Source organism: Cuculus canorus, unplaced genomic scaffold (genome assembly GCF_017976375.1).
Source record: "Cuculus canorus isolate bCucCan1 unplaced genomic scaffold, bCucCan1.pri scaffold_127_arrow_ctg1, whole genome shotgun sequence".
In the NCBI taxonomy this organism is placed as follows: domain Eukaryota; kingdom Metazoa; phylum Chordata; class Aves; order Cuculiformes; family Cuculidae; genus Cuculus; species Cuculus canorus.
In genome coordinates, this window is record NW_026527768.1 from 6,962 (window position 1) to 21,221 (window position 14,260).

Sequence of the window (14,260 nt, forward strand, 5' to 3'; positions counted from 1 at the left end):
GCGGGGGGTGGAACGTGATGGGCTTGGAGGGTTTGGAGAGCCTCTCCGAGCAGCTGGGAGGTTCTCCACAGCGTGTCCACCCATGAGTGAGGTCTCCAAAGGGAAGGCCCAGCTTTTCCGTTGGTGAATCGAGGAGCTTCCAGAACATCAAACATGGAAACCTCTGGTTCTGCTCTCCTTTTAGATCCCACCCAAAGCCCATCCAGGTCTCAAGGAGGAACCGAGGGAGTTTCTTCATCCAAGGATGGCTTTGAACACCTCTGGTTCCATGGCCTTGAGAATCAGCTTTTAAATGAGGAAACAGAATGGAATCATGGAATGGTTTGAGGTGGAAAGGACCTTAAAGATCATCCAGTTCACCCAGTATAACCAGTATAGCCGGTACACATAGTGTACAGAGCACCCAGTGCACAGTGCACCCAGTCCATGCAGTGCCTGTAGGACACACAGCACCAGTTCAACCAGTGCTCCCAGTAGACACACAGTGCTGTGGCACAGGGGGGCCATCCTTAACAGTGGTTACAGTCCCAGTTCACCCAGTATAACCAATAAAAAGAGCACCCAGTTCACCCAGCACACAGCACAGAGAGCACCCAGCATGTGCAGTTCCCATAGGACACACAGCACCAGTTCAACCAGTTCACCCAGTATGAACGTGGTGCTGCGGCACAGCAGAACCATCCTTAACAGTGGGTACAGTCCCAGTTCAGCCAGTATAACCAGTATAGCCAGTAAAAGAGCACCCTGTATACCCAGTATACCCAGCACACAGCATGCAGAGCACCCAGTCCATGTAGCACCAGTTCAACCAGTGCTCCCAGTACACAAAGTGCTGCAGCACAGTGGGACCATTCTTGACAGCGGGTATTGTCCCAGTTTGGGCAGTACACCCAGTATAACCAGTACACTCAGTGGACAGAGCACCCAGTACTCCCCATTCACCCAGTACACAGCGCCCCCAATCCATGCAGTGCCTGTAGGACATGCAGCACCAGTTTACCCAGTGCTCCCAGTAAACGCACGGTGCTGCAGCACAGCAAGATCATCCTTGACAGTGATGTTGTCCCAGTTCACCCAGTAAAACCAGTATAGCCAGTACACATAGTGCACAGAGCACCCAGTACTTCCAGTTCACCCAGCACACAGGGTACCTAGTACATGCAGTGCCTGTAGGACACATAGCAACAGTTCAACCAGTGCTCCCAGTACACACGGTGCTGCAGCACAGCGGGACTGTCCTTAAGAGTGGGTACTGTCCCAGTATCACCAGTATAACCAGTAGAACCAGTCCAAACAGTACAGAGAGCATCCAGTTCACCCATTATACACAGCACGCAGAGCACAGAGTCCATGCAGCTCTATAGTACAGTGTTCTTCTATTGGTGATTTGCAGTTTGCAATGAAAGCGCTCCCGGGACAAAGAGCTAACGAGCAGCAGCATTCTGGGCTAGCCCGTTCCCCTTAGCTGTTATCGGTGAACGTTTCCAATTCACCAGCGAGCTTTCCTGAGCACATTCCTGTCACAGCTGACCAATCTATACTTAAGCAGACTCCTAAACATGTTGTGCACTTTGCAGTGACGGTTCCAGCAGAGAAGTGATTCACAAACAGCGGCATTCAGAGCAAGTGACTTTGAAGGGCAAGATAGGTAGACAAGTTTTGCTGTGACCAGGAAAGTCACAGAGGAAGAATCTAAAGTACAGCTTTACATTGGACCTTAGGAAAAACTTCTTCACAGAAGGGGTTCTCAAGCACTGGAACAGGCTGCCCAGGTAGGTGGTTAAGTTCCCATTCCTGGACGTCTTTAAAAGGCAGGGAGATGAAGGACTTAGGGATATGATTTGGTAGTGGACAGGTACGGTTGGAATAGTTGGTCTCAAAGGTCTTTTCCAGGCTAATGGTTCTATGATTCTTTCACTGCCAGCACCACATCATTGCTGAACTCATAGTTCAAGTGGAACAGAATATGTCAACAGTTCATTGCAGTAACATTTCGCTCAGTTGGGGAAGAGAGTAGACAGGAACTGGCCCCTTGTTCCTCAGAACTGCAACTTCTGCTCAAAAGTTTCTTTAAATACTTGAGTGTTAGCATCCTGAAATATGCATTACAAGCAGCTTGGGCAGAAGTGGAAAGGGTTTTCATCTCCTGCGTGCACACACACACCTCCATTGCTTCATTGTACCTTTGAAGCAATAGCACAGGGTAATTCATGCCTTGTTTAGATGAATTACAGCGTTCGGTAGAATAAAAAAGTGTTTGGTACAATAGAATCCTTGTGCTTGCCTGATAGGAGAGAGTCACCGTTTTGGTGACCACACTTGTCCACTACACATGGGTGGAATCTCATTTCCAATGACTTTTTTTCTGGCAAGAGTTAGAGTGAGGGGCAAGATCTTCAGAACGGCAAAACTAATGTAAAGATCTGCACTGAAGTCAAAGGATCGGGTATGTATCTTACTGGCACCTAACTGCTTTTGCTTCCCATTCCTTACTGTAAACTAGGATTATGGCTCCCCTGCTATTCCTTTCGCCCTTGAGGAGCCCTTGCAACACGGACAAAGCCAACAGCTTTCATTGTGGTGGTTTTGAGTTGTTGCAGCCTGGTGTTGGTCTCTCATCGCCTGTGAGGGAACTTAAAAGCATCTGGCCTGGTATAAACATACCTTCCTTTGAGGGGACGGGAGACCTGACTTAAAGTTTGGACACAGCGAGAACGTGTGTTCAGAAAGCAGTTAAAGAAACAGAGTTTCTTTAAATGCCTGGAGGTGTAGCTGAATGCAACAGTCTCACAGCAAACGTCTGAATCTAAGCCTGTGAGGGGAAAGCTCTTGCTGCTCTCTGTCCCCATGAAGTGATGGCTCATGATAGTTGTGGGGTTGTAGGACTGCTCTTCAAGCAGTATTTGTCCAGATTAGATCTTAAGGACTTCACCATCTCCTTGGGATAATCAACAGGTAAAAAGCAGTTCTTAAATGGGGAAGGCTGTTGGCTGTTTCATTGACTAAGAGATTGTTCCTCAGTACGCTGTAGGTAAGAGCAAGCTTACATTCCCTGTTTTAACATGCTGTACATCGTTTGATTGGCGTGTTTTGGATTCCTTGCTTTGGTTTGGCTTTTTTTTTTGTGTACGTCAGAGCCTGGCTGTGTTGCTACACCAATTGCAATGGTTCAAGCAGCTGTATCTCTTCTGGAAGACCCAGCTTGTCTGCCTAAATAGTAGGTAACTGCCCATGCAGAGCAGCTCGATCACCCCTAAAGCTACTGTGTGCGTGTGATTCTCTCTGAAAATACAGATCTCCTAACCCTGTGGATTTGTGTTACCTCACCCACAGGGCTGTGCGAGGAAGGTAGCTCACCACAAGCTGATTTAAAGCCACTTAGCGATCATTTGCCTTTCAGTTTGAAAGGAGCTACTCACAGGTTTTTCCCTAATGCTTTTGCAGTATCTACTGCACCATTGTTTATATTTTCAGTTAATGGAATTATTTCTATTGAGTCTGCTGGATGCCAAAATGCACCTCTGAATATGACCAGCCTGCCAAATTCCTCCTGTGCAACAAAGTGGCTTTTTCTTTCTTAGGCAGGGATACCTGCCTTTGACTTCAAAAAAAGGTGTCACGCTACCACTACAGTTTTCCTCTTTGATTTTTCTTGACAGGGGTGGTGTGTATTCTCCAGGAGCTGCTTTCTCTAAAACAAAACTGATTGATCACCTCAACAACTGTGGTGTTGGGTTCTCCACTAGTCAAAGGCCTGAGGTCTGAATTCAAAACATAAGTGTATGAAACAAGCACCTTTCCTGGGTCTAACTCCAATAAACTCCTTTGGCTGTAAAAGCCTGATCGTGAAATAGTTTGACTGTGTTATTATTGGCAGCAGAAACAGAAAAAAAAATCGTCTTAAAAATATCCTTTGCCTATAGTGAGCACAGTCATGAAGAGTATTGAGTTTTAATTCACAATCATGTTAAATGAATGACTTCTTGGGGACTACTTCTAGAATATTATTTAATCTCTTTCTTCTAAGTTCCTACTTAAGCACTAGAGCACCTGCTTCACAACCACAGCCTTCTCGCTTCAGCCCATTCCCCAAGTGTTAAAAGCAGGTAGGACTTGGACAACAAGTGCCTTAGCAGATGAAGCCACTAGTTAGTCCTCCTGCCTGTTTGGGAGAGGAGCTATTACTTTGTGCTGTTCTCACTGTCAAAGCCTTAATGCCCCTAAGTGAAACACATGAGGAGTTGTTGTTTCTCTGAGCTGAAGGAGTACTTTTGTCTTTCTGCCACCAGCACCACTCCCCCAACCCCGGGTTATTATAAAGATCTGGTGCCTCTGTGCTGTTGTCTCCAAGGTCGGCAGAACCTCACCCTTGCCAGCTTGACTGTGCTGAGCTGTACTAGAAAAGGAGAGAAGAGAGAGCACAAAGAGCAGGGCTTGTCAGTATGACCATGACTGGCAGTGTTGTGGAACACTTGGAAAGCACAGAAAGTATAGACACAGGCGTGCACATGTAGGAGAAACAACACTTTTATTAATTCTAAAACTCTACTCCATGTCGTCAGACATTGTCATGACCATTTTGTAGTTGGTGTCATAAGAAATGTATTGCACAACTCCACATTCGAGGGAGGACGTCTCTTGGCTGGTGGTTCTGTAGCTCTAGAATTCAAAGGAAAACACAACAGATTTTAATTCCCCTGAAGTCCAAGCATATCAGAATTCAACTTTATTTGACCATACCACCTGTAGGAACACCATCAGGTTTGGGCTCTTTAGAGTTCTGCCTGTTTTTAAGTACAACAAGTAGAAATGAGGCAGAAACTGGTCTGGAAGTAGTAAAAGGTTCCCATTTGGTCACACAATCAAGTCTGTCAAAATAATCTGCCCAGCAACAACTTGATGGAAATCATAGTTTTAGTTTCATCTGTCTTAAATTCTGTAAATATATTTACCATAATGTAAATACATCTATTTGCATGAATAAGATTATATGATGTAATGATTCTTAAATGTTACATATTTTACGTGCAAAAAAGCCAAACAGAGCTTGATTCTGCTGCCCCCTCTCTCAAAACACAGTTCAAATGGATTTTTCTTTCTTCAAACATTGAAAATTAAGACCAACCTTGCTTCCTATACTTGTGTTTCCAATGCGGACAATATATTACTTATAACATTTGTTCTGGTACATGCAGGTACTCTGGTTAGTTTTACTTGGGTTAGCAGCTCGTTAGGTAAAAAGCTAACTCCAGCTAAGGAAGAAGGGCACACTGCTCTTTAACATGCCAAGCAGTCTGCATGCAACTTTACAACAAGGTGAAGACAAAGTCCTTGGCACATCTTGCCATATACCCAGGACAAGACTGGCTGCTGTAGCAGTGATACGAGCACACGGAGACTCCAGCATTGAAGTTCCACAATGAAAAAACGTGGGCTGGTCTGAGCCTTTGTACAAAATGCACAACTTCCTTGCTCACAGAAGATATACCCATGCAGAAAATCATTCGTTAACTAAGGTGCTTATTAAAGCCTTGAGACAGTAATGACAACATCAATCCTATCAACGTTGTGGCATTTTTCATTCAAACAGAATTTACTTCTTGATTATACACTTCTGTCAGCAGGCAGCTTGCCTTTCCAGCTAAAGCTCTAAGACTTATCAAGGTGGTAGGGAAACTAACACAGAGGAGCACCAACTCGATTCCTGCCTTTGGAACTTGCAACAGTACAAACTCTTACTATTCGCCATCACACTGCAGCCTTACAAACAAACAAAACTTCACCCGTGTTGTAGCAAGTCCAACCCTATCACCTTATGGAAAACTGAGGGATAAAGAAGCAGTTCTCGCTTGCTGCTTCTAGATGATAAAAATCCATTGAATCTTGACGGTCTATCCCCTTATGCTGATTCCTGTTTACATTAAGATAAAGGGACATCACACCCTATGAGGTTATGGGTTACAGAAGAGAGAGAAAATAGGAACATTACATCAATGGACCCCATCTACACAAGCACAAGGCATACTGAAGAGAGATTCAAGAGCTGTGGCTTGAAAGACAATCTGACAACAATCTGTCAGATAACTCACTAAAGGCTCTTTCTTCCTATCCAGAGTCCACAAAAAAAAAAATGTCTTCTGCTCTGAAGTCACCTGCTCGCTAGTCTGAGATCTTTTAAAGGCGGTATTTCTGACAGAAATTAAGCATGTAGGAAAGGTATCTAACAGACACTCCAAAGAATAGACTTTCTTGTTTTTTCACTCCGGCTGAAAAAAAGATATTTTTCAATGCCTTTAAGTAGGTAACTAGGTGCTCTACAATAAACCCAGAAAACTCATTTTACTACCAGAAAATTCAAAAGATAATGGTACCAAGCAGCCTGTGAATTTACATGGAGGCTCAGTCAACTGGATACTCTCAAGTGATAACATGTTAATGCAATACAGAAAAAACATGCCTGCAAAGAGATGCTCCTAAGCTTTTCTTGAAACTGGGTTATGTACCACATAACAACATAAAAGCTTCATTCCTCTCATTAAAAAGTACGTACCCTTGCGGGAAGAACAACTGCTTTAACCACTCTTGATGTTTCAAGGTCATACAGGCACAGAACACTTCCCTCTCCTTCTTCCAAAGCAATCATCAGTCCAGTTCTTTTCTCCCACAAAAACTCCTTCACCACTCGGATGGTGGGAGGCTGTTCGTGCGCTCCTCTGAAATAGTATGCAGAGAGCCGCTGGCCTGTCACCAAGTTCACTATCTCGAGGTGAGGAGCACGTGCCAGCTGTGCTAGGTCACTTAGCCCTGGAAGAGGAAAGAAAGCTGACTGAAGCAAGTTTCCAAGCAAAGACTGAAAACAAGTGAAACAACACAGTCCCTGCTCCTTTCCTTCAAGAACAGGTCCTAAGAGGAAGACGGACTTGCCTAATTCTGGTCAATTATTTCAAATCACCCCCTGAAATCCTCAAGTAAGACATCTTAAAATGGGCAACCTTAGAGCTTTGCATTTGTATTTGTCATTCCTGCACTGAAGACTTTAGATTGTTTGGGGTAAAGATTACAATACATTGATCCATAGTCTTCACTCCAAATTTGGCTTGGGTTTGCTAGAAATCATCTCAACAGGCACAGGAAGACAAGACTTAAAGCATACTTCAAATATAACCAATTAATTTCTAAAGTTGGCTTGACACATGCCTGCTCTGGGTGGGGAGCTGCACTTCAACAGGAAATTATCTTCAAGTGGGCACTGCACGAGTAAATATTTGCACATGATGCTCACAGAAAGAACGAAACACATTTCATTTCACTAAACGACTTCAAGCTCAAAGAAATGGTTGGACTCGATGATCCAAGAGGTCTTTTGCAAGCTAGTGATTCTGTGAAAGTATTGACTCAATTACTGCCTTTACAGTCACGTAAATAGACTCTCCCTGCTCTTGACAGAAGCCTAGACATCCAGACAGGCACCCAGCTCTACTTTCAGATCACCTCGCAAGTCCACGTTCTAATCTGCTCAGCCCCTTTCAGCAACTCTCCCTGGGTACCCATCTACATCCTATTCAATTCTTTGGGAAAATGACTGCAGCACTTCACTCTGTTATCCTCTTCCTTCTGTTTTCATTCACACTCCCAAGAAAAAGCAGGGGGCGTTGCCTCTGTAACATTGTACAAAAACTATTTCTGCATCTGATGTTATGATGGGCATAGAGCTTGAGCTGCTACAAGTAAATAGGGCCCAAACCAACACTGTTACTCATTTGGAAACTGCCTTCCATAGAACTAAAAACCGAGGAGGGCTCACTGACTCATCTTTAAGTAAATTATTTTTGTAGCCCAGGATAGGTGCAGGTTCTTGTCCTTTCAAACTTTCGCTCGACTAACCTTTAATACTAGCACTTTTAAGGGTTAAAACAGCCTTTTCCTTCTCTCTCAACCTGATGCATCTTAGCAGCACCCACCTGACACACCTGATCCTGTGCTTCAGGTAACCTCCAGGCAATAATTGCTTTAGACCAAGACCAAAGTAAAAGGAAAATGCTCACGTCCAGAAAACTTCCTGCGCAGCACGGAACCTTGGGTGACCTCATGTTTCACGAGTGCCTGAAGAGTCCCCTCTGGGAACCGCAGCAGGCTGCTTGTCACCTGCGCTCTTAGGTCTCGCATTCTTCACTCTAAATAAAGAAAAAAATAGGAAAAGAGACTCATGTCGGCCATAAACAACTCGTTTATGAGATCGACCCAAGTTCCATCAGTACGCTGTGAAATATCTCCTCTACATTGCCTGTAGCTCTTTTCCTTACAAAGATGGCCTTTAGGACAGTTTTGGATCTCACAGCAGAGCAAAAGGAGAATCTTTTGCATTTCTAATGTCTATGAGATCACCAACAAGTGACACAGAGGTATGGACATGATAACGATCAGGGAAAAAACAATATGCTCTGTTCAAGTCTATTTATTGAGGTTAGTAAGGTGGGATCAGAGAAAAATCATCTTTTAAAGAGTTTCACAGCAACAGGTATGAGTTCTCCTTTCTCCACTCCCTTGGTTTCATAATTTAGTATCTGTTATCAATTGTCTTTAAGTAGCTATAGGGAATCACTTATGTTGTGCTCACTTCTGGCATGTTTCTTTTCACCATTAAGGCACCCTAAGTTCTTAACTACCTCCCTGAGGAGAACCATTATACATTCTGAGGGCCTGAAAGGGTCAAAAGCAGAATGATGAAGCTAGAGGCCTTGAGATCAAAAGCTGCTCCTCCTGGAAGGGAGGATGTGGACACAGAGGTTCTTGGCAATATAATGGGTTTCTCCCCATTCCAGGGCCCAAGTTAAATGTATACACTCCAGGAACACCTGCAGATTTAGTTAAGGATGTTATGTGAACTCTGGCCAGACACGTAGACCCTTGTTTGTAGAACTTACAGAGCCTGCTTTCTCACGACAAGAATAGTAATAAAGTATGTAAATAGTGCATGCTAGCACGATGTTATCTTAACTAGAAGCACTTCATCATTGTCCAAAGAGGAACCAGAAGAGTATAAAAACTCCGTTTGGAGAATAAAATATTGCTACTTGCCACCAGAGCGGTAGTCCGTCTGTCGATTTCAGGCGTCCCTGTGAGCTGGTCTCCGTCACCTCCCTTCTCAATTTCTTCCAGAAAAAGTGTACCGCAGATACTTCCACAGGGCAAGCAATATGGATTTTCATAGCTCAACAGTTAGAAAGTAGTTTCCCACACCCTTACGATGGAAACAGAACACAGCACTTGAAACCACTGGGGTTTTCTACAGTTAAATCCTCATCCTCCTTATTCCAGTCCCTTCCTTCCTATTTTCTGTCCTTATCACATCTCGGCAGTGTGGAAAGTGTCCCTGCCCACGGCAAGAGGTTTGGAACTAGGCGATCTTTAAGGTCCCTTCTGCCCCCAGTGATTCCATGAGCCTATGAAAGAGCATCTGGTGAGCGAGTTAGCAGGTGACTGAGTGAGTACCACTGGGTCATTTCTTTCCCACTTGGGCAGAAACACCAACCACTGACATTTCAGGCAACCTCCCTATGTTTAATCCAAAACCTAAACTGTGGTCTAAGAAGTCGCTAGCAGAACAGAGACGGTCCGTCTCAGAATTCTACCATCGGGCTTCCAGTGTTTGTGTGGATGCTCCACAAGCTCTCTGAGAAGTACAAATCTACAGCAGAAGGGGAGAAGAAGAAAGCGTTTCAGCTCCGTATCCTATCAACGCCCAACGTCTAAGCTCCTAGGTTCAAAGCAGACCACAGATTTGATTTCCCTTCACATGACAAAACCAAACAAAAGCACCACAGACCACAATCTGACACCGGAGCCAGTTTACCCAGCCACCTCCAACAGCTCTTCTCTCACACGACTGCCCTTTCTCTCCACAGATACGCTCCCTGTCTAACGGGGCTAAGCTATCAAGAGTTCCAAAAGTCATTTCTGACATTATGCTCTTTTTTACATTGCTTGGAGTATCTGGACAGCAGACACAGGTCCTAAATGTCCCTGTACACAACAGAAATGCAGCCTTCCAACACAGCAAGACAGCACTCAACCAGTCGCTTCCAGTACACCACACCGGTGCAGCATTGCACCCACCGCTTCTTCTCTCACCACGGGTTATGGGATGACCCATCACAAGGAAGGGGGAGGTCTTCTCCAGTTATTGGATGGCACCTGGTCCAACCACTTCTGCTCAAGAAGGGCCACATGGCAACCTGCCCAGGACCATCCCCAGGCAGCTTTTCAATATCTAATTCTGAAACATACTTTTAAAAAAGCAATACAACAAGCTGAACTGCAAAAACATTTGCCACACGTGCAACAGGCCCAGTGTTTGTTGAATCTCTCCTAGCAGTTTCAGTCTTCACCCACCAAACCAGTAAAATCTTGTGAGACCAGCAGAGGCTTGTCACCATTATGGCTCTGCCACAACCGTGTTTAGCCATACACCCCAAAAGGGGTTCAGCCCAAGGTACTCTTCAGTACCGTGAAGCGTAGGACTTTCCTATCTAAAATGCAGAGTTGAGACTGTTTTGAAAACAAAACGCATCACCTTGACAGGTCATGGTTTAGCATTTAATGAACAGTGGGCACACAGCCCTGCTTAGCTCAGAGAACAGACGTGGAAAGCTCTTAAGGCAGTCAGATTGCAGGCTGAGCAGCTCACTGTTTCCCACTGCAGTTGTGTTTCTCATTACTCTGAGCACTGTGGCCACCATGTGATCTGCTCAAGCTTTTCAGAACACACCCATCACAGCCCGTTCCCTATGGTGACACACAGGCTGCAGCCAGCACTCCCAGTAGGGGTACGCCACGTCCAGAACCCGGGTGCCTGAAGCTAACAGCGTAGCAGTGGCACTGCTGGATGGAGATGGCACCAGATGTACAGTTTCTAACTTCCGTCGTTTTGTGGTTGGTTTGAACCCTGATGATCCTGAAGGGTTTCATGTGTTTTGCTCAGTGAGAGACTTCTCTCTTCCAGTCAGACCTATTTTCTAGACAATATGGAGACAGAACATCACCGATTTAACCATCTATCCACTAACTTCATTTTAGATCCATGAAGGGGCTGCTTCTGAATATCATCTTTGTCAGCAGCCAAGGTTTGAGAAGGATCATTTCTATGATGCTTGGGGCTCATGCACCACGGCCCAGAGGGTTCACAAGGGAAGGTGCTCAACACGGGTACCCTTTCATCCAAAACACATATGACCTCCTGCGAGAGTCTGGATACCTACAGATCCAAGCCACCTAAGCAGACAATGCAGGTAATGAACCTTCTCTAGATCACTATGAACAGAGTATATTAACTGCTTACCCTATATAGGGTTGAGCAAATACCAGCTGTGTTTGAGAAGCAATGAGTTCTGGTGACAGAACACAAGGGACGGGGACAAGAATCATGTCCACTGCTGCGGTGAAACCTCCAGCTGTCACCAAAGTCAGAAGGTTCCCATAGACCCTCCCCAGCACTTCTTTCAAACACGCAGTTAGATCAGTTACATCTTCTAGGGATGGAGCGTACATTCCCAGAGGGATTGCAGCTTTCCCTCAGGAGCCAGCACATCCACCACGTGCCTGGGCAAAGGAGACCTTCAAGAACCTCCTCACTTACTCTTACATGCCACGTGGAGGGCATTTTGCTGCCTCTGAGGAACCAGAGCTTCTGGTACAAGACATCATGCACTTTGTCACAAAGGTGGAACAGCTGTGAACCTGCAGCTTAAGTACACACATGGAATGGAAGCGAGTCCCTCTGCCACCACCAGAACCTTTCTATTGAGGGATTAAATAAAAACAATATCATCACACATAGAAGCCAATATTTTAATTGGATAACTTATAGTACTGAACTTGTTAACCTCAAAAGCTCTTCATAACAACAGCAACAAAAAGCATCTTGTCTTCTTTCATTCCCAGCACCACATCATTGCTGCATTCATAGTTCAAGTATAACAGAATACGTCAACTGTTCACCACGGTAACATCATATTCAGTTGGGGAAGTGAGTAGGAAGCAACTGCCCCCTTGTTCCTCAGAAACAAGGCATCTGCTCAAAACCTTCTTTAAATGCTCGAGTGTTAGCATCCGGAAGCATGCATTACAAGCAGTTTGGGTGGAAGTGGGAAGGGTTTTCATCTCCTGCACACACGCAACATTCAGGTCACATTTCATTTACGAGACCCGCAAGTACACAGTCGAGTACATACTCTGTACACACTGCAGCCTTTTGCATTCTAGCAGTTTCTCCTCCAGAGCCAGCTTTAGCAGTTACTACACATTGTAAACAGCTGTTAATGGATAAGGAAGCAGAGACAGCACTCCCAGTGTTCTCCAAGCTCAAAAATATCAACTATCTTTCCTCCTAGTTCTATAGTTCCATTTTGTTCCAAAAGGCCAAATTTAAAATAGACATCAAGCGTAGCGTACTCCAAACTTTCAAAGTTACTCTCTCCTTTCAAAGGACTTTCACCAGCTCACCCTGCAGTTCTTGCTAGCAAGAAACTCCAAGCAACCTCGCTACCAGTAGGCTGAAGTTTCACTTTGAACGGGACAGCTATTGGAGCCATTAAGCTCATTAGGCTAGAGACATACCCAGCTGACTGAAGAGGCCTCCAGCAACTGTCTAGTCCTGACACGGCGTCGTGCTCTACTCCCTCCTCCTCCTCCACTTTGTACCAGAGACCAGATCAGAAGCAAAGGCTCAGGTTCTTCTTCCAGGGAATACATTCGGACTTGGTAGGGGAATCTGACAGGTGAAGCTAACGCTGAATTTGATCACACTCCACTCTTCTTCACCTATCAGAAATATTTAGGGTCTAAGACTTCTAAGAGGTGAAAGTAAACAAGAAACCCACTTTGTTGTTGTTGTTTCAAGCAAACATAAACTGGGATATTGAGGCAGGTGTCCAAGCTTCCTCTGAAGAGGGTTAGAGCAGGAACTGCTTACTTTTAGTTTTAACTATGTATTGTATTGTGTGTATAACTGATTGTCAGGACTCCTCACCAGTACAAGGCGGTGCTAGGTACGAGACCTCCCAGCCCCGCTCTCTGGATTATCAAGTAACTGAAAGGATTGACAGGGAAGTTAATTTTCTCAGCGAGATGGGCAAACTCTTGAGTCCTCAGGCCTCAGCCTGCAGGGAAAGTTCTCCTTTTACAGAAGCAGGATAGACAAAGAACAGTGATGGCCTAGGTGGCAAAGGCCATGTGCATTCACACACACTATCTAGAGCCCCAAACAATCAGCTAACATAGTACTTCTTACCAAAGAAACAGCCGGGAGAGAGGTCTAGGGAGGGTGGCTTCTTACTTGCATCTGCATCCTGGAAAACAAAGGAAACCAGGAGTAGTACATCTCCTCGTTAGGATGCATTAGTCCCAATGCACTCTGCAGAGAGCACAGCCCATTGTACCCCTGGAAGTCACAGAGCATTCAAAGGGTTCCTTTTAAAGAGACATCATTACCCACATATAGAATCAGGACACCCAAGAGGAACACAGAAAAGGCCGCTCTGATGCTCCTCAGGGTGAATCGTAATCACACCACTGATCAACTCCCATAGGAATAACAAGCTCCATTTCTTAAACGTCAGCCCCCACTCCAAAGCCACTTCACACCACTTTCTTCTCCGAGCCGTTTGAGTAACAAACCAGTGACAGGCTTTGAGCAGGAAGGGGGACAATGACAGATCCCCAGGAAGCGGCTGAGGCCTCCCGGCCCTTCACCCGGAGCTCCGTTCCCGAACGCCGCCGCGGGGGCACCGAAGGACGCGGCCCCAGCGAGCGCTCCGCCCGAGGAGCGGCTGCCGCGCTCAGACACGCGCGGCCGGGGCAGAACGGCCCCCGGGGCTCCCTCCCGGCCGCTCACCCAGCGGCAGAAGCAGCCGAGCCACTCATAGGGCAGCGGGAGCTGCTGCCGCCGCTACAGGACGTGCTTGAGGAGGTCGCGGGCGAAACGGCAACCGCTCTCCCGGCACACGGCGCCCGGGAACGGCACCTGCCCCAGAGGACACACCACCCCTAGCTCGCTTCTCCTTCACCCCGCCGCGGCCATCCAGGGCCGGGGAGAAGCCGCCTCCTGCTCGGCGCGGGGCGGGCGCCGCCGCGGGGCATCACGGGACCGACGGGAAGGCTTCCAGGGCAGCTTCCGGCGCCGCGGCCGCCATGTCTGGTGCGGGCAGCGGCGCTTTCGGCAGGCTCGGTAGGAGGAGGGGCCGCCGCTTGTTCCGGTCCCGGG

The 14,260-nt window shown here is 46.2% G+C and overlaps 1 protein-coding gene across 1 annotated transcript; it reads right to left on the reverse strand.

Annotated features, from left to right (window-relative positions):
* Positions 1-4,511: 4,511 nt before the first annotated feature.
* On the reverse strand, positions 4,512-10,954 carry LOC128850630 (protein ELYS-like). Its single transcript, XM_054055603.1, has 4 exons — positions 9,079-10,954; positions 8,046-8,174; positions 6,551-6,804; positions 4,512-4,659 (listed from the first exon to the last, which is right to left on the reverse strand). Exons 2-4 carry the CDS (start codon positions 8,164-8,166, stop codon positions 4,546-4,548), a joined length of 489 nt encoding a protein of 162 aa, XP_053911578.1. The 5' UTR covers positions 8,167-8,174; positions 9,079-10,954; the 3' UTR covers positions 4,512-4,545.
* Positions 10,955-14,260: the final 3,306 nt, after the last annotated feature.